This window comes from Erinaceus europaeus, chromosome 13, assembly GCF_950295315.1.
Source record: "Erinaceus europaeus chromosome 13, mEriEur2.1, whole genome shotgun sequence".
NCBI classification, from domain to species: domain Eukaryota; kingdom Metazoa; phylum Chordata; class Mammalia; order Eulipotyphla; family Erinaceidae; genus Erinaceus; species Erinaceus europaeus.
Window position 1 is genome coordinate 70,925,467 of NC_080174.1, and position 24,009 is coordinate 70,949,475.

General features: G+C 41.8%; 1 protein-coding gene across 2 annotated transcripts in view; it reads right to left on the reverse strand.

Annotated features, from left to right (window-relative positions):
- The window catches only part of ORC1 (origin recognition complex subunit 1), a 35,019-nt gene extending 11,023 nt beyond the window's left edge, over positions 1 to 23,996 (reverse strand). The window contains exons 1-8 of one of the 2 annotated variants that reach the window (XM_060206211.1): positions 23,845 to 23,996; positions 19,705 to 19,804; positions 18,640 to 18,767; positions 16,230 to 16,412; positions 9,729 to 10,043; positions 4,404 to 4,773; positions 1,700 to 1,804; positions 731 to 932 (exon numbers count right to left, since the gene is read on the reverse strand). In XM_060206211.1, coding sequence (XP_060062194.1) covers positions 731 to 932; positions 1,700 to 1,804; positions 4,404 to 4,773; positions 9,729 to 10,043; positions 16,230 to 16,412; positions 18,640 to 18,767; positions 19,705 to 19,799 — 1,398 coding nt within the window. In that variant the 5' untranslated portion in view covers positions 19,800 to 19,804; positions 23,845 to 23,996. Of the gene's footprint in view, positions 1 to 730; positions 933 to 1,699; positions 1,805 to 4,403; positions 4,774 to 9,728; positions 10,044 to 16,229; positions 16,413 to 18,639; positions 18,768 to 19,704; positions 19,819 to 23,844 lie in introns of those variants that run through there. The other variant, XM_060206212.1, reaches the window with a different exon arrangement.
- Between the last annotated feature and the right edge of the window lie 13 nt (positions 23,997 to 24,009).

Here is a 24,009-nt window from a genome sequence, read left to right on the forward strand (position 1 = left end):
TGACCTAATCAAAGTACCGGCTGTTGGAATGATTTTAGTTCTAATATGCACGTAGGCTTTTCCCACCACAAATATGCTATTAGGAATAGCTTTGCACGGAGCAGACTCATACTGAGAATCCAGTCACTGTAACTGTGTGACCCAGCCATCACACATTTTTTCCCCCCACAGGACCTTGTGCATTTGTGGTATCACAGAATTCCCTCCAGAAGTTTTTTTTTTTTTATATATTTAATTTATTCCCTTTTTGTTGCCCTTGTTGTTTTCTTGTTGTAGTTGTTGGATAGGACAGAGAGAAATGGAGAGAGAAGAGGAAGACAGGGGGAGAGAAAGACACCTGCAGACCCGCTTCACCACTTGTGAAGCGACTCCCCTGCAGGTGGGGAGCTAGGGGCTCTAACCGGGACCCTTATGCTGGTCCTTAAGCTTTGCACCATGTGCGCTTAATCCAACGACTCCCCCTCTAGAACTTTTCTAATTATGTATTTTGAGAGGGAGGGACCAAAGCACCATTCCTCCATCCACAGAGTTCCATATGGTGCTGGGCTTCACACACAAAGCCTCATGCAAGGACAAGCCACTTTTCTGGCCCCACGGAAAACAATTTGCACAATCATAAGCCAGAACTGAGCAGTGTTCTGGTCTCTCTCTGTATCTGTTTCATTAAAAATAAATCAAATATTAAAAAAAAAAAAATGCTTCACTGAAAAATAACCTGAAAGAACCTTACAGTTTTCTTCGGTGTTTTGGAAGGGGTCTGCAAGGACGACTTTAAGGAAGAATGGAGATTCCTGGACACACTACTTGCAGTCCTCCTACGAAGGGGTGGTGTGGACACCGACGCCTCCTCCTCCTCACTGTCAGAGTCTGAGATCTCTGCAGTAGGCAGGAAATCTTGCTCTTTTTGGTCATCTTTTGCATTACCTAAAAACCTAAATGATAAGGCAAATTATTATCTGATATTCACTGTTTGATGTTTAAACAAGAAGATCCTTACCAGACCAGCATAGATGAGAGGCACCACATTCTGATGATCAAAAAATAAGGCTGTGTGGCCATTTTGTTTGGCGCCTTTTTTTTTTTTTTTTTTTTTAATTTTTGTTTCTTTATCTTTGGCACTTCCCAACCCCCTTTATTCGGGGATTAATGTTATACATTTGACAGTGAATATAGTAGTTTGTACATGCTTAACATTTCTCAGTTTTCCACACAGCAATACAACCCCCACTAGGTCCTCTGTCATCCTTTTCCAGGACCTATACGCTCCCCCCCTCAGCCCACCCCAGAGACTTTTACTTTGGTGCTCTTTGGCACATTCTATACACATTCTAGTAAGGGTAATATTAATTAATTAGTAATATTAGCTCATAAGCCCTTATGATAGTTTTATAACTTATATATACAAAAGAGAAAACTCAGTTCCAGTTCAAGTCTGTCAGAATCAAAGTTTATGCTCTTCAGTGCCCATGAACAGTCCTGCTGGGTATGATTACAGGTCATCCAAGCCCACCGCAGTTTTCTTGTTCCTTTGAAACTATGACAGCCATGTGAAACTAACACAATTTCATACAGAACAAGGTAAAAGGTCAATTTTAAGATTAGCACATAACAAACAATTTAAGAGGCTTTAATAAATACGATTAGGTGTCATAGATGGCCGTGGTTAAGTGTTTTTCTGCAAGCTAAGAAACAGTCATACCTAAGCTGTTGCCTAATCCGACTCAAAGTCAAGAGAGAAGTCTTTCGGTGGGTGCGGTGGGGAGTAGGGGTAGCATCATTCTGAGCTTCAGTTTCTTTTGTTTCCCTGCAAGACATCACACAAAGTAAGGTTACACGAACAGTTTGAGCACTAGAAGACAGTGAGGTAGCCTAACTAGTTCCTATTGCTTTTATAATTACTTTGGAAAAACCTAATCACACTCGGCTTGAAAAAAAAAAAAAAAGCCTAGATAATCAACACATATCCCTGGGTTCTGCATTCCTGGATTCAACTGCTGTCGTACAAAAATGTACACTATGGGGAGTCTGGCTGTAGCGCAGCGGGTTAAGCGCAGGTGGCGCAAAGCACAAGGACCGGCATAAGGATCCCGGTTCGAACCCCGGCTCCCCACCTGTAGGAGGATGGCTTCACGGGCGGTGAAGCAGGTCTGCAGGTGTCTATCTTTCTCTCCTCCTCTCTGTCTTCCCCTCCTCTCTCCATTTCTCTCTGTCCTATCCAAAAATGACAACAACAATAATAGCTACAACAATAAAACAACAAGGGCAACAAAAGGGAATAAATAAATAAATAAATATTTAAAAAAAAAAATTAAAAAAAAAAAAAAAAACCAAAAATGTACACTATGTAGTTCTGCCTGCACTGAGCATATATAGAATTTTGCCACTATTTTCTAAAACAAGAGACAGTGGATTTACACTATACTAGATACTGGGGCCTGGAAGAGGCGAACCTGGCAGAATGCACATATTACCATGCACCCAGGTTCAAGGCTCTGGTTTCCACCTCCACCTGCAAGGGGAAACTTGGGGCATGGTGAAGCAGTACTACAGGTGTCTTTCCCCACCTCTCTCTCTCTCTTTAAAAGATTTTATTTATTTATTAATATGAAAGATAGGAGAGAAATTACCAAACATCACTCTGGTACATGTGCTGCCAGGTATTGAACCTAAGACCTCATGCCTGAGAGTCCAATGCTTTATCTATTCACTGTGCCACCACTACCCAGACCACCCCTCTTGCTCTCTATCCCTCCCCCTGATTCCTCTTAAATTTGTCTCTGTGTGTGTGTTAGTTATTTTAAGTAACTTAGATTAGCTGAAGTACATGGGAAAATGCATAAGTTATAAGCCCATACTACACCATTTTACATCAGTGACAAGTACATTTGAACTTAGATATCTGAGGGGTTCTAGAATCAATCTCTAGCAGATTGATTCAACAAGGGCAACAAAAGGGAATAAATAAATAAATAAATATTTAAAAAAAAAATTAAAAAAATTTAAGGTGGAAACCAGAGCCTTGAACCTGGGTGCATGGTAATATGTGCATTCTGCCAGGTTCGCCTCTTCCAGGCCCCAGTATCTAGTATAGTGTAAATCCACTGTCTCTTGTTTTAGAAAATAGTGGCAAAATTCTATATATGCTCAGTGCAGGCAGAAGTACATAGTGTACATTTTTGGTTTTTTTTTTTTTTTTTTTAATTTTTTTTTAAATATTTATTTATTTATTTATTCCCTTTTGTTGCCTTTTGTTGCCTAGGGACAACTAGTTGATTTAAGTTTCTCTAAAGTTTACCATTTAAATCAGACTCACCACCCTCCACTTTGTCTTTTTGTTTGTTTCTGAGATATGAGTTTATTGTCTAGTCTGACTCAAGATTATCAACATGTAGCTATACATTTAACATAAATCATCTTATGAAGAAACCTACTGTGAGCCATGTACTGGAGTTTCTGATCAAGGAACACTGCAAAGTATAATTTCCAAGCATGCCACCTCATTTGTACACCCCATCACTTACAGACATTGCCTGGTGCTTATGGTAGGTTTTCTAAATCCACTGTCTTCTCATGCTACATGCTTGAATATGGTTTATTTTATTGTTTATTTATGTATTTAAAAATAAAACACTAACAAATTACTTAGAATGTGATGAAGAGTCACAGCAAGTAATAAAATCTAGACCTTGAAATCAGAAGTTGGTTTTGGTCAATTTTCTATTTCTCCAAGTCTAAACGGATAGTTATAGATATATCAGAATCATCCAAAAGGCAGCCCAGGAGGTAGTTCAGTGGATAAAATGTTGGAACTCTCAAGCATGAGGCCCTAAGTCTGATCCCTGGCATCACTATAAGCCACAGTGATGTCCTAGTTCTCTCTTTAAATATTTTATTTGTATTTTAGCTTTTTTTACTAGAGCACTGCTCAGCTCCTGGGACTTTGCAGCCTCAGGCATAAGAGTCTCTTTGTATAACCATCATTAACCATTATTCTATCTATCCCTGCCACTCCCACACCTTCTCTGGTCCCACAAATAAACCTTTGACTCAAATTTACAAAAAAAAGAAAGCATTTCAAATATGCTGGTCTCTGGTTCCATATCTTGATCAATTCATTATGCCTGAGAAAACGCTCAGAAATCTTTATTCTGAAAAAAATCTCCCAGTAATTCTGTGACACAGATATGCATCTCACTTCTACAACTTTATCAGCTATGATAAGCTTGATTTATTCTGTGGGAGGCAGGAGCACGGGAGATAGCACAATGACTATGTAAACAGACTTTCATGCCTGAGGCTCCCAGGTTCACCCCCCCAGGTCCCCCCCCCCCATAAACCAGGACTGAACAGTGCTCTTGCAAATAAATAAATTCTGTGGGAGACAGGGCAATGTCCCTGGTCACCTCTTTTTGATGATTTCTGGTGTCAGAGTCACAGAAGGCACCACTGAGGATTTCTGTTGTCCCCTGACAGGAGTAATTGTTGTTTCCTTAACAATGTCTGTAGCTGTCAAAGCTGGAACTCGAGTTCTCAGAGCCCTGTGACACTCAGATGAAGCATTCTTGTCATCCTCCGTACAAGAGTGTTCAATGCCTCCAGGTTTTTGTGAGTCTTTCGGAAGTGGAGACAAAGCCAGGTGTTCGTCAGGTTGACATCTCTTAGAAGGTGAAGTCACCTCAGAGCAGTTCACTTTCCGTTTAGTTCGTCCTGGAGACTCCAGTGAAATCTGTGAAGTCTGATGGGAATTCCTAGTGTTGGGTGTCCTAGGGCAACCTAAGTCCAAGAGAAATCACCACAGATAGATTGATTTTATAAACAGCACTACACATACCTCGTGATAAGAAAAATAACTAGTTTTTCTGAGCTGCTGCCTAGGTATTTTCCAGTATGATAATCCTGCTACAGTCCAAGACATTTAGAAAAGGACTTCAGCTAGGATGCCCAATGTAAGTATATGTTCTGCTCTTGCCAGTGCACCTTTCAAAATAACCACGCAGAGTTAGCCCCAACCACCTTGAAAGCAGGTACCTGGAAACCTGCCCTCTGCCTCATGGTGGCTCATAATTTGGGACTAAGGCTTGTGTTTTTCCTGGCTCACTGTACTTTGTTTACCCTTCCTCATTGCTTCTAGACTCTGTAAGTGATAAATTTTGTCACTCATCTTCCTTTGTGTGAGTATACTGGAATTGTACCTCCAGCCAAAAATTACTCTCAAATCAGGAACTCATCAGATGTCAGAGTTGTCTGTCAAGTCAGTGTGGGTGGTTTTCTCCTTTTCAGTAAATTATAATCTGCATAGTCTTAATTTCATAAGCAAACTGCTTTTTATGGCATCTCTAATCTCTTTATAAATACCTTTACCCACTGAAGTTATACAAGGACACAACCTATCTATATCCACATACCTAATACCCACAAGCAAGCCAAGCGAAATAGTTCTAATCACTTTTTTCCTTTCTCCTAAATACCAACACATGATTTTCCTACTTAGAACTAGACATTAACTGTTAAATCAGCTTTTTAAAAAGTTTTTTTATATTTATTTTCCCTTTTGTTGCTCTTTTTTTCTTATTGTTGTAATAACTACAACCGTTAGGACAGAGAGAAATGGAGAGAGGAGGGGGAGGAGAGAAAGACAGACACCTGCAGACCTGCTTCACTGCCTGTGAAGCGACTCCCCTGCAGGTGGGAAGCCAGGGGGCTCAAACCAGGATGCTAACACCGGTAGTAGAGATTCGCGCCACGTGCGCTACTGCCCGACTCCTGTTAAGTCAGCTCTTATGGATAGATGCTCATTAAGATTTTCCTTCAGTAATCTACCATACGAGTAGCTTCAACCAGGAGTGATACCACATGCCTTCAACTCCCATTCAACATCATTTGAAAAAAACCTAGAGATAGGGGAGGTAGTATACTGGTTACGAAAACACACTATCATGCCTGAGGCTCCAAGGTCCTAGGCTTATTAACCTGTACTACCATAAGCCAAAGCTGAGTAATGTTCTGGTAGAACAAATTAAGTTCTAGTTGATTAACACCAAGACCTAAATTTTTCTTTTGATATTTTATTTTTTAAGATATTTTTTTAAATTTATTTATTCCCTTTTGTTGCCCTTGTTGTTTTATTGTTGTAGTTATTACTGTTATTGTTGGATAGGACAGAGAGAAATGGAAAGAGGGGGAGAGAAAGATAGACAGACACCTGCAGACCTGCTTCACCACTTGTGAAGTAACTCCCCTGCAGGTTGGGAGCTGGGGGCTTGAACCAGGATCCTTACACCGGTCCTTGCGCCACCTGCGCTTAACCCACTGCGCTATTATCCGACTCCCAATATTTTATTTTTTAATGATCAAGAGATAACAGAGAGAAGTTCCAGAGTACTGTTCAGCTATGGCTTTTTGTGGTGCTGGGAACTGAACTTGGGACTTCAGTGCCTCAGTCATGAAAGTCGTCTCCAGAACCATTATAATGATTCCCTAGCCCTGGCCGAAAATTTTAACCCAAATTTTTATCTATCTTCCAATAGAGGGAAGGTAGTTCCTGAGGAGAGAAGATGAGTTTCAGTCAAAATCAGTTAGATTTGCTTCTTTCAACCTGACCAGAGGCACCAAGAACATTAGTCATGCATTTATAGATACCAACTGAACTCTTAGAACAGCAAAGTTCATGTCATATGATGGGAAGAAACAAAGTTAAATGAAACTCAATCCTGATTTTCAGCCACAAGATATTCTAGTCTAACTGGGAGACAATATACATAAAACTTTATCATAAAGCAATAATCCCAAAGCATTTAAGTAAGGCTTTAGACAATGCATTGAAAGAATTTCAGTGAAATAAATGGGGAAGGAAGAGAAAATTTAAGGAGAATTTAAATAGGGAAGGGAGGGAAAACAGGAGAACAAAAGGTCCAGGGGGTGGTGCAGTGGATAAAGCACTGGACTGTCAAGCCTGAGGCCAGGGGGTCAATCCCAGCAGCATGTATACCAGAGTGATGCCAGAGTCTGTCTTTCTCGTTAATAAAATCTAAACAAACAAAAGTGCAGACCAGTGTGTGCTAAGGCAACATAACTGACAAAGACTAAGCAAAAAAGAATTCACTCTGACCACAGCACATGGCTGTGTGTGGGGAACAGTTACAGGTAAGGACAGAAAAGTCATTTGCCACCTGGTACTGCTTATGGTTGCTTTATTCATCACCACCCGAAACAACACAGAATATTCTCTCCCTCTCTCTCTCTTTTTTCTTTTACCAGAGCACTGCTTAGCTTTAGTTTATCGTGGTATGGGCGACTGAATCTGGGACTTTGGGTCCTCAGGCATGAGTCTCTTTGCATAACCATTATGCTATCTACCCTGCCCTTAACACAAAATATTCTTAAATTAGGAGCAATAGTTGGGGATATAGCACAATGGTTATGCAAAGACCTTCATGCCTGAAGCTCCCAGGATCAGTCCCTAGCACAACCACACACCAGCTGAGCAGCGCTCTGAAAAAAAGAATAAAATGTTTTTTTTTTTTTAATCTGTGGCTCAGGAGGTGGTGCAGTGGGTCCTAAGTCTGATCCCTAGTATTACTTGTGCCAGAATCATGCTCTCATTCTGCCTTTCTTTTCTCTTGTGGTGGTGCACTCAGTGGAGTGTGCTGCAAGGATCCAGGTTCAAGTTCCCAGTCTCCCTCTGGAGAGGAGAGGGGAAGTCTCCTAAGTGGTGAGACAGCACTGCAGGTGGCTCCCCCACCCTTCCCTTCTATCTTCTCCATCCAACTCAATTTCTGTTTCTATCCAATAAATAGAATTTTTAAAAAATTAAATCAAAGGTGAGTAAAGTCTAAAATTAAACAAATAAAAAGGACCTCACAATATATTATCAACTAAATAATTCATCAGATTGAAAAATTAAGTAACTTCTCTTAGAGGAATCATTTTTTAAAATTTTAATTGCCGGGAATCAGGCGGTAGTGCAGCAGGTTAAGCGCAGGTGGCGCAAAGCACAAGTACTGGCTTAAGAATCCCTGTTCGAGCCCCTGGCTCCCCATCTGCAGGGGAGTCGCTTCACAATCGGTGAAGAAGGTCTGCAGGTGTCTATCAGGTGTCTATCTTTCTCTCCCCCGTCTTCCCCTCCTCTCTCCATTTCTCTCTGTCCTATCCAACAATGACGACAACAATAATAACTACAACAATATAACAAGGGCAACAAAAGGGAGTAAAAAAAAATTTTATTGCCACCAGGGTTCAGTGCTTGCCAAACGAATCCACCACTCTTGGCAGCCATATTTTCCTTTTGTTCCTGTGTTCTCTTATTTCATAGGACAAAAGAGATTGCGTGGGAAGGGGAATATAGTGTGTGCCAGGTGCGCCACCTGGGGAATATATATGGAGGGAGGTACAGCACTGATTCATAGCTCATGAAGATAGGGGCAGGGGGCTTGAACTCAGATCTTTATAAAGAACTATAACTAAATTCAGGATTGTTCCTGAAAACCAGGGATCTCCCAGAAGAAGGGAGCTACAACTTGAATATGGGAAAGAGTCGGAAAACCTTGTGGTACAGATTACTAAAACCAGTATGAATTCAAGAATTTAAAGATATATTTCATAGTTCTACCACTAGTCAGAAAGTACAGGGCTGAAGCTGGAGAGACAGCATAATGGTTACATAAAAAGACTTTCATGCCTGTGGCACCAAAGGTTCCAGGTTCAACCCCCAGCACCACCATAAGTCACAGCTGAGCAATACTCGGGTTGCCTCAATATCATTAATCATTAGGGAAATACAAAAAAAAAAAAAAGTGATCATGACATACCAGCTCCTACATATTATGCCGGCTACCATCAAAAGCACAGAAAATGACAACTGTTGGAGAAGTTGTGCAGAAACTGTAACATTGGACAATGGTGGTGGGAGTATCAAACTATGCAAAACTATGTTTTTATGGAAAACAGCATGGTGGTTCTTAAAGGATATTTTAAATACAATTACCATATGATCCCACAACTCCGTGTCTGGGAATGTAAAATCAGGGAACTGAGCAGCTATTTTTACTTTGAACATATTGATGCTCACAGCATCATCAGTCACAACAGTCAAAAGATGGCGGCAACTCAAGTGACCGTTAACAGATGAGTTAATAAAGAAAACATGGAATATGCACATAAAAGTATATTACTCAACCTTACAAGGTAATTTGTGAGACTGGTGAAATAGCTCAGTAATAGAGCAAACACATGCTTTGCATGCATGGAGGTCCTGGGTTCAATTTCCGCCAGAGAAAAAGAAAGGAAATTTTGACACATACTACTACAACATGGGCAAGCCTTGATGACATCATGCTAGCTAACCTAAGTCTTTCAGAAAAGGACTAATGCTGTTGCAGTTAAGTAATTTATCTACAGGTGTCAAAATTTTGAGACAGAAAGTAGTTGCCAGAGGATGAGGGAGGGACTGGGGTGGAGGACAGGAAGTTGTCCAATAGTTGAAGAGTGTCAGTTTCAGATTTTGGTGATGGCTGTACATCAATGCAAATATACTCAATGCTGATAAACAGTACATAGAAAAGGGATGTAGTTGGTAAGTTCCATGTTATAAGCCAGTATCTGATTCACTGGTGCACTGATTCAACACTATAGTATGAATTAGTATTTGATCATATTCATTTAGCCTCCATATTGTTTATAGTAACTCAGTTTATAGTAACTCAGTTTATAGTAACTCAGTTTATACTTACTGTCTAGCTCCAGCTTCTTCCTTGCCCTTGGGGTTATTCCATGAGTAGGAGCATGGCGGGATTTGGAGGTAGAATGTTTTGATTCAATCCTTTTAGCCACATGCTCTGTTGTGGTCCAGGAAGGGCTTTCTATGCCATTAGTCTTGGTTTCCACAGACTTCTGACATTTACTGTGGTATTCCTGTAGATTATCCAGCTTTGCAAATAGTTCAGGAGATAGTGGTGTGAATTTCTTCTCATTCCAAGAGAGTTTGACAAAGAGAGTCTTCTCGTTTTTCAGACTCTTAGGTATCACTTCATCAGGGGCTAAAGCTACTACCTGAATTTAGGAAGAATAGATTAGAAAAAGTTATAATCAAAAGAGCCACTGAATGCTCCACAAGAGTTCTGATTAAAAATATTTTTAGGATCATGTTGAGTGAAATAAGTCAGAAACAGAAGGATGAATACGGGATGATCTCACTCTCAGGCCGAAGTTGAAAAACAAGATTAGAAAAGAAAACACAAGTCGAACCTGAAATGGAATTGGAGTATTACACCAAAGTAAAAGACTCTGGGGTGGGTGGGTGGGTGGGGAGAATACAGGTCCATGAAAAATGATGAATGAAATAGTGGGGCTTGTATTGTTAAATGGGAATCTGGGAAATGTTATGCATGTAAAAAAAAAAAAAAAGAAGTAGAAACGCAAAGCAGAAATTGACTGAGTTTGGAGTATGGCACCAAAGTAAGAAAGCAGAAGTACACTAGAGTTTGCAGTGAGTACCTCCCTAATACTTCCTCTCCACTTTCCAAGCTTTGGGTCCATGATTGCTCAACAATTTGTTTGGCTTTGTATGTTAACTCTCTTTTCAGTCACCAGGTCCCAGGTGTCATCAGGATGCCGGCCAGACTTCCCTGGATTGAAGACCCCACCAATATGTCCTGGAGCTCAGCTTCCCCAGAGACCCACCCTACTAGGGAAAGAGAGAGGCAGACTGGGAGTATGGACCAACCAGTCAATGCCCATGTTCAGCGAGGAAGCAATTACAGAAGCCAGACCTTCTACCTTCTGCAACCCTCAATGACCCTGGGTCCATGCTCCCAGAGGGATAGAGAATGGGAAAGCTATCGGGGGAGGGGGTGGGATATGGAGATTGGGCAGTGGGAATTGTGTGGAGTTGTACCCCTCCTACCCTATGGTTTTGTTAATTAATCCTTTCTTAAATAAAAAAAAAAAAATTAAAAAAAAATATTTTTAGGAGTCAGAAAGTGGCTAACAAGACCTCTAACAAATCCCTCTCTCCACTGTCACCGGTCATCTCCAGCAGCAACAACATAATGGACTCCTTTGTGGACCCCTACAGGACCTTACCCTCAATGTGGATCAACAATGGTAGGGACTGCCCCATTTTCTAAAGGGAGGTTGGGCCAACATACTCTACCACTGGAAGAAGATGGGTCCTGAAATGAGTGCAGCCTAGAATGTTCCTAGCTATGACCACATAACACGAGCTCAGACCCACAGGGATGCAGAGTTTACACAGGCTCTACCACTGAACATGGGTCCAGATCAAATTGATGGGGTTTATAGTTATTAATATTTACATAATTTCCCCATATTTGAGAGCTACTCTCTTCCCTGATCCAACTTTCTAGTCCTTTTTCCAACTCTGACACCATCTCCCCCAGACAATACGTTTGGTCCACCTGCATGTTAGCTGTCATGCTCAGGCAAAAACTAGTAAAGTCATGGGCCCTTTGGAACATACCTAAAATAAACCTATTAGCTTTTTCCAAAGTGGAGACCTCAAATTTCATCTGCTATCTTCTTGCCTTTAGGCTCCTGATTTTTCAACAATTTGTTCTGCTTTATATCTTAACTCTTTCTCAGCCACCAAGTTTCAGATGCTACCATGATGCCAACCCGACTACCTTGGGCAGATGACCTTACCAATGTGTCCTGGAGCCTCACCTCTCCAGAGCCCAGTCCCACTAAGGGAAGAGAGAGACAGGCTGATAGTATGGACTGACCTGCCAATGCCCAGGTCCAGTGGAGAAGCAAATAAAGAAGCCAGACCCTCTACCTTCTGTACCCCATAATAACCCTGTGTCCATGTTCCCAGAGGAATAAAGAATAGGAAAGCTTTCAAGGGAGGGGATGTGATACTACCAGTAGTGGGAACTGCACCACTTTTATCCTATGGTCTTGTCAATACTTTTTAAATTTTATTTAAAAAAAAAAAAAGGGGGACTTACTTACCTTCTATTTGGGAAGACAACATTGATGCCCTGAAACAGTCTGAAAGCAGTACTGAGTACTGAGCTGTATGGTACTAACTTGTGGCTGAGACTCAGATAGTGAAGGGAGAAGGAGGAAACTGAACCATCTAGAGAGCCCACTAGAAAGAGGTGTCACCAGAGTTGAACTTGAAGTTTGGTGGGTTTATCTGGAGAAGTGGAAGAAGGGGTAAGAGATGAAGAAAGACTAGAGGGAGTGGGGGGGGTAGCGCAGCGGGTTAAACGCAGGTGTCATAAAGTGCCAAGGACCGGCATAAGGATCCTGGTTCTAGCCCCTGGCTCCCCACCTGCAGGGGAGTCGCTTCACAGGCGGTGAAGCAGGTCTGCAGGTGTCTTTCTCTTCCCCTCTCTGTCTTCCCCTCCTCTCTGTATTTCTCTCTATCCTATCTAACAATGACATCAATAACAACAATAATAACTACAACAGTAAAAAACAAGGGCAACAAAAGGGAAATAAATATAAAAAGATAATTAAAAAAAAAAAAAAGAGGGAGTTGGGCGGTAGCGCAGCAGGTTAAGCGCATGTGGCGCAAAGCTCAAGGACCGGCCTAAGGATCCCTGTTCGAGCCCCCAGATCCCCATCTGTCACTTCACAGGCGGTGAAGCAGGTCTGCAGGTGTCTATCTTTCTCTCCCCCTCTCTGTATTCCCCTCTTCTCTCCATTTCTCTCTGTCCTATCCAACAACGACGACACCAACAACAATAATAACTACAACAATAAAAACAATAAGGGCATCAAAAGGAAATAAATAAATAAATACTTAAAAAAAAAGTGGCGGGGGTCGGGCGGTGGCGCAGAGGGTTAGGCGCATGTGGCACAAAGCGCAAGGACTGGCATAAGGATCCCGGTTTGAGCCCCGGCTCCCCACCTGCGGGGAGTCGCTTCACAGGCGGTGGAGCGGGTCTGCTGGTGTCTGTCTTTCTCTCCCCATTTCTGTCTTCCGCTCCTCTCTCCATTTCTCTCTGTCCTATCCAACAACGAACAACATCAACAATGGCAATAATAGTAGCCACAGAGACGCTATAACAACAAGGGCAACAAAAGGGGGGAAAAATGGCCTCCAGGAGCAGTGGATTCATGGTGCAGGCACCAAGCCCAGCAATAATCCTGGAGGAAGAAAAAAAAAAAGTGGCTAACAATGGTAGGGACTGCTCCACTCTCCAAAGGGAGGCTGGTCATCCTACTAGGCCACTTGAGGAAGACTGGCCCTGGAATGAGTGCAGCCTAGAATGTTCCCAGCTGTGACCTCAGACTGACAGTGACTCAGATGCTACACAGGCTCCTGTACAATATGAATATATACAGACCCTGGGTGAGATTGATGGGATAAATAGTTACATATTTATCCCATCAATCTCACCCAGGGTCTGTATATATAGAATTTTGTAGCTACTCTCTGCCCTAATCCAGCTTTCTAGCCCTATTCTCAACTCCGACACCATCTTCCCAGACAATATTTTCAGTCCTCCTGCATGTTAGCTACCAAGCTCATGCAAAGATTATTTAAGTCATGGATCCCTGGGATCATAGCTAAACTAGACTTCCTGGCATCTATCCACTCCAAGATCCCTATTCTTATCTGCTTTATTCTTACTTTATGGTTCCTGTTTACTAGGTATTTTGCCTTGCTTTATACCTTCCACCTTTTAGCCACCAACTTGCAGATGCTACTCTGATTCCATCCTGAACTCCCTGGGCAGATGACTTCTCCAATGTGCCCTGGTACCCCACTTCTCCAGAGCCCTACCCCACTAGAGACAGAAACAGGCTGGGGTGGGTCTGGATCGCCCTGCCAATATCCATGTCCCGCAAAGAATCAATTATAGAAGCCAGAACTCCCACCTTCTGCACCCCATAAAGAATTTTGATTCATATTCACCACAGAAGAGATCCAAAAGGTCGAGAAGCACATGAAAAAATGCCCCAAGTCTTTGACTGTCAGAGAAATGTAAATAAAGACAGCAATGAGATACCACTTCACTCCTGTAAGAATGTCATACATCAGAAAAGGTAACAGCAGCAAATGCTGGAGAGGTTGTGGGGTCAAAGGAACCCTCCTGCACTGCTGGTGGGAATGTCAATTGGTCCAACCTCTGTGGAGAACAGTCTGGAGAACTCTCAGAAGGCTAGAAATGGATCTACCCTATGATCCTGCAATTCCTCTCCTTGGGATATATCCTGATTCATACTCCCAGACAGGAAGAAGTGTTAGGGGAAAATGACTAGAGAGAGGGGCTCTGAAGCCCTGTCAATTCCAATAAGATCCAGAGATAGAAGAGGTAAAAAAAAAAGGAAGGACATTTGGAAGTAGTAACAGGTATAGGTGTGACTTAGAAAAGAACAGAAGGCAATACTATAGAATAAAATTGGCATACACACACACACACACACACACACACACACACACACACACACACACACACACAGTCTTTATTTATAAAATGGAAACCCTGACAAGACCATAGGATATATATGTGTGTGTGTGTGTGTGTATGTAACAGGAAGAATAATCAACCCATATCTGTTACCTTGGGAGAACTACTACAGTTTCCAAAAGAGGGAAAGGGGACACAGAACTCTGGTGGTGGGAACAGTGTGGAATGATACCTTTGTTATTTCATAATCTTGTAAATTGATATTAAATCACTAATTAAGAAAAAGAAAGTGGCTAACCCAGTATAGCATACATTTTACTATGCACAAGAATCCACATTCATGCCTCTGGCCACAATATGTGAGCCCCCTGCAAATGGGAGGCTTCATGAGTTGTGCTGTCTCTCACCCTCTATATAAGTCAATTAAAACCCAACAAAAACCCTGAATGCAGGCAGGCAGGCCTGCACACACACACCAAGTTCTTCTTCTTCTTCTTTTAAAATTTTAAATCTGTGTCCTCACCTGAATAGAACTGAATTACAGAGGTATATATGGCACAGTGTATTTCCAGACTCCTCCTCACTGACACCCATATCCTCAGTAATTTCTTTTCCAGTCCATTCTATTCACCCATGCTAAATTACCCTACAAAATTTCTTCTAAGCATGCTCCCCAGCTCCTGATCAATAGCTTATAGTTTCCGACCACAGCAAAATCAGATTTGGTCCTGCTCATTTCTGCCATCATGCTCTTAACTAAGTACCTCCTTCTCCACCTTTGAAATCTATTGATTCTCCTGCTTCCAATACTTTATTGCCTTCTACTTATATAACGCGGAAAGAAATTATTCTGTGGCTTATCTTATGCTGGGTACACAGACTGGAAGAATCTCACCAAAGACCTACCAGACCAAAAGATCTCTACCCTAACGTTAGAGCAGTTATCCGATTACCATGTAACCATAGTTCACATTATGAGCTAATTTATTTTGGGGCATGAGGTACCTTGAAGAATAACCTGCATCTTTGTCTCTAATGCTGTGTCTCCATTTAGCTTAAAGTTTATCATAAAATCTCAAATTACAAATATGACTGTAGCAACTAGTGCTCTGTATTGATTTCTGAAGGTAAAGTCCTCATATAAGAAATCATGTTCAGTAGTCTGGGAGGTGGCACAGTGGATAAAGCTTTGGACTCTCAAGCATGAGGTCCTGAATTCGATCCCCAGCAGCACATGTGCCAGAGTGATGCCTGGTTCTTTCTTTCTCTCCTCCTATCTTTCTCAGTAATAAATAAATAAAATCTTAAAAAAAAAAAAAAAAAACAGGAAAAAAGAAAGCATGCTTAACCTCCAAATACTTTATGCCTTAGCTAAGTATAAATTTCTGAGATATATTTGCTAATTCTTGCTGTCCCCTAAGTTCACAATCTAAATGTCACTTCCTTTACGAGACTCCTAATACCTAAGTACTTCCAATAAATATTTCTTGAGAAGAAGCAGTCAGGCGAGCAGACATTACACACAAAAATAAATAAATACATAAATAAATAAAAAGTTCATTTCTACAGGATAAGTTTGAGTCAGTATCTTTGAGGAGCTGGTGTGATATCTTAGCTAAGAGGATATCAGCTTTTTCAAGTGAGTGACATAGGTGTTAGCCCCTAGCAGAGCACATGAGAGTACATGACACCGTGGGAAGGGTACCCTTGTTCCCTTATTTGAAAAAGTTGGCCTGCAACAGTGACCTCCTTCACCCCCTCCACACATAATCTTTGAGTTCATACATCTTAGAAGGCAGTCAGAGAGAGAAGTAGGCTTCAAGATAGACCTGAGGGTCAAGACAACACCTACCTGCACAGGGCTGATGATGGTCTCGGCATTAATGTTGCTCTGACAGTCAGGGCAATTATACCAGAATATCTCCTGTGCATCAGGCTTGCGGCCTAGCAAGTGCTGTTTATTGACAGGAACTTCACAGAATCGGATAAACCACTGTACTTGTGCATGTTTCTTAAAATGAGGTTCAGAATCTAGGAGGGATTCAGCAGAGAGGGAAAAGTTAAGCAAATGTAGAAACATTTTACTGAGTACTTCCATGTGACAGGTAAGGTGCTAAGCACTTGATAATACTCTATGAGCATTTTTTTCATATTTATTTTCCTTTTTTAATTGTTGTTTAGTTATTATTGTTTTTGATGTCATCGTTGTTAGGATAGAGAGAAACGGAGAGAGGAGGGGAAGACAGAGGGGGAGAGAAAGACAGACACCTGTAGACCTGCTTTACCACCTGTGAAGCGACACCTCTGCAGGTGGGGAACCGAGGGCTAGAACCGGGATCCTTATACTGGTCCTTGCGCTTTGCTCTATGAGCATTTTATCCTTAATTCTCACAATCACCCCACACAGCAGGCATGATGGCTATTTTCCTTTCATCTTGAGAATTAATCAAGTAAGAAGCCTTAAATAATCTGTTAAAGCCCAGTGTCAATCAGCAGTAGTCCAGCACCACTCAGCACCTACCTTCTCTTTGTTCTGCTTTCTATCGGTACTACTAGTTAAAGAAATTACAATTGGTATTCTGAGATAATCCATTTTAAACATAGGTATCGAATGGTTTTTACAAGTCAGTGATTGATAAAGAAACTGCCAAAACAGCAGCAAAACAAATTCTATAAGAATCAAGATCAGCTACACAGAAGACTTCTGGCAAACAAATGGTTGTAGTCTTCAGTATTACTATGATATACAAATACTATAGCTCTATACCAGCATTAGCTACAAGTAAAAGGACACACATTCACTAGTTCATCGTCATTGGTTCTTTTCTTCCCAGACTGGGAGTTCACCCAAAGGAATACTAACTACATTAGGATTCTAAAATGTGTACACCTAAGCCCTGTGGTTTTGATACAAAAGCCACACATGCACATGGTGATATGCTCCTCCTAATGGATATTAGTGTGATGAGGTTTCCCTCTGTACATTTACCCAGTCTATCTGTTCCTTCTTTGGGGCATACAAAATGCCACAGTATTATCTACTTAGTGTGCCATTCTCTTAGCTCTTGGAAAAAGCACTTCTTGGAAGTTTTAAATGGCTTCCTTACAGACTCCTGGCCATTCCCATCTTGCTCTACTTTACTGAAGAAGAAAGTGTAGACTTGCAGGTTCTGGTTCACACTATCTCACCTTCTGCTCCTCTAGTCTCCAATAGTGGTCTTCCAGACTTACTGATTTCTGGGAAATATCACAATCTGTTCCTCTAGCATTCTCAGTATTTATATACACATTCCCTCTGGGTAAAATACCCAAAGTACTTTTGCTTTCCTAGGTGTGCCGGGATAGCCTGAAGGTGCTTCTTCCCGAGCTAGTGCTCTCTGGGTTGGAGAGAACTCAACTGGAGCCGATCTAGGCTGCTGAGTGGGAGAGGGATCAGGAACTCGTGCTGCACTAACTTCGCAGGAGATACACTCTGGAACTCTCGGAGCCGGAAAGCAATTTCCAAGTGTCTTTAATCAGAAGAGCCGCTGTTTTTATACTCTCCAAGTAGGGTGGAAACAGGATGTGACATAGAGAGGGTGGAGCGAAGTGACTGGTGGAAGATCAGGGTGTGACAAGGAGAGGATCAGGGTGTGACAAGGAGAGGGGACAGAGCAGGTGAGAATTTTACCACTAAACCACTAATGCCCTGGAGGGATTGTGGTGCTTTATGTAAATGTAAAAGTGATTTAAATAGACCGCTTTGAATGGGATCAAACCAATCTCTATATAGGCAATATCGGTGCTTGGTTAAGCAGAAGCCAGGGAGAGCTGGCATACTACCCAACATAGGTGAGTAACAAATGATATGTCTTCCCATCCCACTATACCTCCTCATTTGTAAATAAACTGCATTTTCAGACTAATAATTTCATGCCAAAATTAAGGGTCTCTATCCATCATAGTGCAAGTTACCATTTTTTTTTCTCCTTTCTACCTGAATTTACCTTTTTTTCCCCTCCATTCCAAGAACTCTGCCTTCTTCCCCACGTTTAAACATAATAGAAAGTTACATTCTTTAGTCACTTTACTGATTACAGCTCTACTGCGTAAAGAAGTTCACCAGATGGATGAAGGTACAAAGTTAGATCCCATCTCAGAACCTAGGGAGCATACCTTAAATATTGCTATAAACAGAGGAATCAGCAGCTATCCCTACTGCCACCACCTAGCACATTCCTGTTAAGTATGGTTCTTATTCCATCCAGCCTAGACTTACCATCTTCAAACAACGAAACCAATTTAGCAACATAAGGATTTTCATCATCATCCCCTTTGATGAGTACAAACTGCCCAACTTGGATGTGAATTTCAGTTGAACAACCTGTCATTTTCACACTCATTTCTCTAGGAATGAGGACAACAGAATCATGTTAGAAGATATTCAGTTATCCTACAAGGAAACCAAGTCACACAATTATATGTAAGAACAGATAAAAAGACGGCTGGAAAAATAGCTCACTTGGATAGTGCGCTGCTTGGTCATATGCACAAGCCCAGTTTGAGCCCAGTCCCCACTGCACTGAAGGAAGCTTTGTGCTATAGTCTCTCTCTCTCTGCCATTATCTTAAATAAGCAAACAAGGCAAATGAGATGGGTTCAATGAATTGCTTTACCATAAATGATTAGTCTGGAGATCTTAATATGAATCTAACTTCTCAAGAAAGACAAACAAAGGCTTCCCAAGGTATGAAAACTATCCAATAACACAAGATTTTCTGAGATCTCTGGGGCTAGGTAGAGAATATTTTATCCTACCCTGTTATTATGTAGTATTATACAGAGCCTACCTTAACTAGATATGACAACAGCCTGACAATTTCTTCCTCTATCATTAAGCATCATTCATGCAGTCTTTTTAAATTTTTTTAAATATTTATTTATTCCCTTTTGTTGCCCTTGTTTTATTGTTGTAGTTATTACTGTTGTTGTTATTGATGTCGTCATTAGTTGGATAGGACAGAGAGAAATGGAGAGAGGAGGGGAAGACAGAGAGGAGGGGAGAAAGATAGACACCTGCAGACCTGCTTCACCGCCTGTGAAGCGATTCCCCTGCAGGTGGGGAGCTGGGGGCTCGAACCAGGATCCTTATGCCGGTTCTTGCACTTTGCACCGCCTGTGCTTAACCCGTTGTGCTACCGCCCAACTCCCTCATGCAGTCTTTAGAATCAAAATTCTTCCTTACAATCAATTGACATTCTTTAATCCTCAGTCAATAATAACTAATATAGGTTATCCATCAGGTGTTAATAGTTCCAATCAACCAAAGTGTCCCATCACTCACTTGTAAGTTTGACAATGTTGCTTTCGATCCAGCAAAGGCTTGCCAATCCATGAATAAATCTGTCTGCTCTTCAGCCTTGTGGAGTATTTTGCCATGGCTCCTGAATAAGTTAGTGATTCTAGTTAAGAAGACAATGTTAAATCTGATGGATTCCAGAATACAGTTCAGGCCCTTCAATCAGTTTAGTCTCTTTTCTGTCTCAACTACACTCCCATACTGAGAAAACATTTTGAGGGAAAAGTCAAGTTCTGTGACGATCTAACAGACATTTTAGTGTCACCTGTGTATGTCTTGTACTGTGCTCTTTTTACCTCCCCACTACCCAAAGAAACCAGAGGGTCAGTATGCATGAAACTACAAATGCTTTGAAGCACTTACTAGGTACAAGACACAGTAATAGGTAGAAGCATCTTGAGGCTAGAAGACAGTGGTTGTGTCTTCTGACACCTATACTACCTGCTGCTCAGGTTTGTATCCCCTTTTTATAGCCCTATTAGCAAAGCAATAACCACTGTATTATTTATTACCTTGTGTTTTCCACACCAGAATATAAACTCTCAATATCATGAGTTTGGGGGCCTTGTTTATCTTATTCACAACCATAATCCCAGAGCCTATAGTTCAGGATTTGGCACATACTAAGAGAGCAACAAAACAAATAAATCAGTTTTAAAAATCACTAAGACTGGAGAGATTCTCATCAGGGTACCAAGGTTCCTGCTTTGCCATGCACACTTCCCAAGTTTGAGCCTTTGTACCACGTGGGAGGTGCAGTGGCAACAGAAGAAATGTAAGTGCTGTGGTGTCTCTCTGCATCTCTCCATTTGAATGAAAAAAGTGGCCTGAAGCAATTTATCATACATGTGAGAGATAGTAGCTGCAGGGGGAAGAAAAATCACCACTACATTTCCAAATATGGCAAGCATTAAAGCAGGTAGACTGTCAGACACGGCTGGAGGGCATGTAATTGGACAGAGTCGGTGAAACTACTTTGGAAAACTAGTAGCTCTACTAAAGCTGACAGGATGCAAATCCTATGGCCTAGCAATATCCAATAGAATATGCCCAACAGAAAAAGGTACATACAATACATATCGATTCCATTCAGGCACAGTTAAAAACCAGCTAACACACAGGTGTTAAAGTCAGAATGAAAGGTCATTAAAATTAGACTGGGTAGGGGAATAAGGTGCTTTGGGGATAATGTCATTTTGTTTCTTTATCTGGGTACTGGTTACATAAGTATGCTCTCTTAAAAAAAAACAAAACCCTCAATGATGACAGAGACAAATATTTCAGCTGGCAGAGGACTGGACTTGCTTGTCTAAGGTTCCCTCCCACCCCCCCACCCCCGTCCTTGTTCAATCCTTGGGACCACATGGAATGCATAGTGCTTTAGCTTCTCTCTTTCTCATTTCATATCAACATCTATGGCATAGAAATCAACTTTTTTTTTTTTTTAAGAAAACTCATTGAACTGTATATGACTATGCCCTTTTTCTGCATGTGTAATTTTCCATTAAAAAAAAAAAATCAAAAACATGAGTCAAGAGTCCTTCAACAAAACATTTCATCTCATCTGCCATTAGCAAAGAAGTCCCCCAACAGAGGTGTTCACTGTGGTTGAAAGACAGGCCTACTTAAGACTTTGATTTCTCAACAAAGGCAACAAAAGGGAATAAATAAATATTAAAAAGTTAGAAAAAAAAAAGACTTTGGGGCAGGGGAAACAGCATAATGGTTATGCAAACAGACTCTCATGCCTGAGACTTCTAAGTCCCAGGTTCAATCCCCTGCACCACCATAAGCCAAAGCTGAGCAGTGCTCTGGTGTTTCTCTCTCTCAAAAAAAAAAAAGAAAAAGAAAAAAGAAAAAAAGAACTGGCTGCTCTGGGTGAACCTATCCTTCCATTGTCAGGAGAATGGCCAGGGCAAAGGTTCCAAGGTTCCAAAAATACAAGAGGTCCCCCCTCTAAAAAAAATAAATAAATAAAATAAAAAAGACTTTAGGTTTTTTTACTCTTTTTCTTTTTTTAATATTTTATTTGAGAGAAGGAGACACACAGAGAGCTACCAGAGCCCTGCTCAGCTTTGGAATATGTTGGTGTTGGGGACTGAACCTGGGACTTTGAAGCCTCAGGCATGAAAGTCTTTTGCATATAACACTTATGTTGTCTCCCCAGGCTGAGACTTTGGTTTCTACAAGATACCCATTATAGGCTCTTGATGTTGTAGATGCCAGAAATCTAGAACAAACACACTACTCAGGCTAGGGGGCCACACCCAAGGAGTGGCTGTAAAAATGATAGCAGATACTAGTCATATGACAAAATGAAACCAAACTTCTGATATACTTATCACAGATACTCCTCATAATAATTGTGGAGCAGTGCTAGTACACACTAAATGCACAAATAACATAGTACTCGCTGAATGAAAGGTAGATGATTATTATCACTGCAAGATGATAATTTTTCCCAATATTATATTGGATAGCACAGGTTTAATCCAAACCTGAAACAGCTGGACTCCATGAATTATGCTCTTAATCACTTCACTTTACAACCACTCTGTGTGAAAGTGGACAGTGTTAATAAATACCCAAGTGAGCTTGCCTCTGGCCGATTACAGTAAGTTAGGCTTTCCAACTCACAAGATGGGGATAATATGAAATCTCCTAAATTTCCTGTTATTCAACAAATATTTATTAATTTCTTTGAAAGAGGGGAGGATAGGTCTAATTTGTCATTAATTTGATGAGTGTTATGGGACAATTCACATTAAATTTTGCATCTGGAAATGTATATACCTTAAAGACCATATATTTTAAAAAAATGTTTTTTTCTTTGTTTATTGGCTAGAGACAACCAGAAATCGAGAGGGGAGGGGGTGATACAAAGAGACACCTGCAGCCCTGCTTCACCACTCGCAAAGCTTTCCCCTGCAGGTGGGGACCGGGGGATCAAACCTGGGTCCTTGCACACTCTCACATGTGCGCCAACCAGGTGCGCCACCAGCGGGCCCCCCAAGACCACATATTTTATGGTCAGTATGGAGACCGCACCATTTTTAGAGAATGAATATCGAAAACTGACCTCTTTAATCATCATTTTCACAGACTGTGGCCAACATTAGAGTCTCATTCCTTTTAAGACTAGTGCTTTTTTTTTTTTTTAACTGTCAAAACAGTAGGCCTTCTATTAAAGGTTTAGACTAAACTATTCCAGGATTAGACTAAAATGGAAGAGGTGCCAATTTGACAACTCTCTCGCAAAGATGGCAATCCAGAACCCTGCACTTAAGAGCAGGTCATCTGGAAAAGAGCTGGTGGGGCCGGTAAAGTAGCTCACTGGGATAGAGCGCCTGCTTTGCCACCATACACAGGACCCAGGATGGAGCCCAGGTCCCACCGCACCGGAAGGAAGCTTGGGTGGTGTTGTCTTTGCCTTTCTCCCTGTCTCTATCTGAAAAAGTCAAGTCGGAGGGGCTATACCCCCGGCGATGACAAAAATTAAAAGGTGGAAGTATAGAACTAGGATGGAAGGAAAGAAAGAAATAAGGGAAGGAGGGAGAAAAAGAAGGAGGATAAGACCTGGGTAAGAAATCAGGCTGCTTGGTCACTTAAAGCAACCTAGACGCATTTCTTTCCGGACTTCTGCGGACCCGCCTTCCCTGTGGTTGCCACACCAGGGTTCGAAGGAGCAAAATGCAAAAGGTCAGCAGGGAGGGCGGTGGGAGATAGCGTACTGGTTATGCAAACAGACTTTCATGCCTAAGGTTCAAAAGTCCCAGGTTCAATCCCCCGCACCACCATAAACCAGAACTGTGCAGTGCTCTGGTATTAAAAAAAAAAAAAAAAGAGGTCAGCAGGGGCCATGGCAGCTGGAGGGGACGGAAGAGCCCGGCGCCCAGGGCAGGAGGAAAGCTCACATTTCCCCGCCGCAAAGCCCAATGCCAGGCGGGGCAGGGCACCTTTCCCGAGTCAGGATGAAAGAAAGAAGCCCGCTCCGCTATCGAGTGTCCGGCACCTCATCAGAGCTGGGTGAACACCCGCTGGATGATTGACTCCATGCCTGTGCGGCTCTCAGAGAAGCTGCTCCTTGCAGCGGCTCACGTCCCCCCTCCAGCCCGCCGCACTCACCCGGAGCCGAAGTTCCCTCTGATTCCCACGCCTCTGCTTCAAGAACTCTCGGGATTGCAGCAACTCCAGTGGACCCCAGCAGCACTTCGTTCACAGTAACCCGCCGCGCGCAGGAGCCTAAGCAGACCTCTACTTAACTGGGAGAGGAAGGTGAAAAGAAAATTT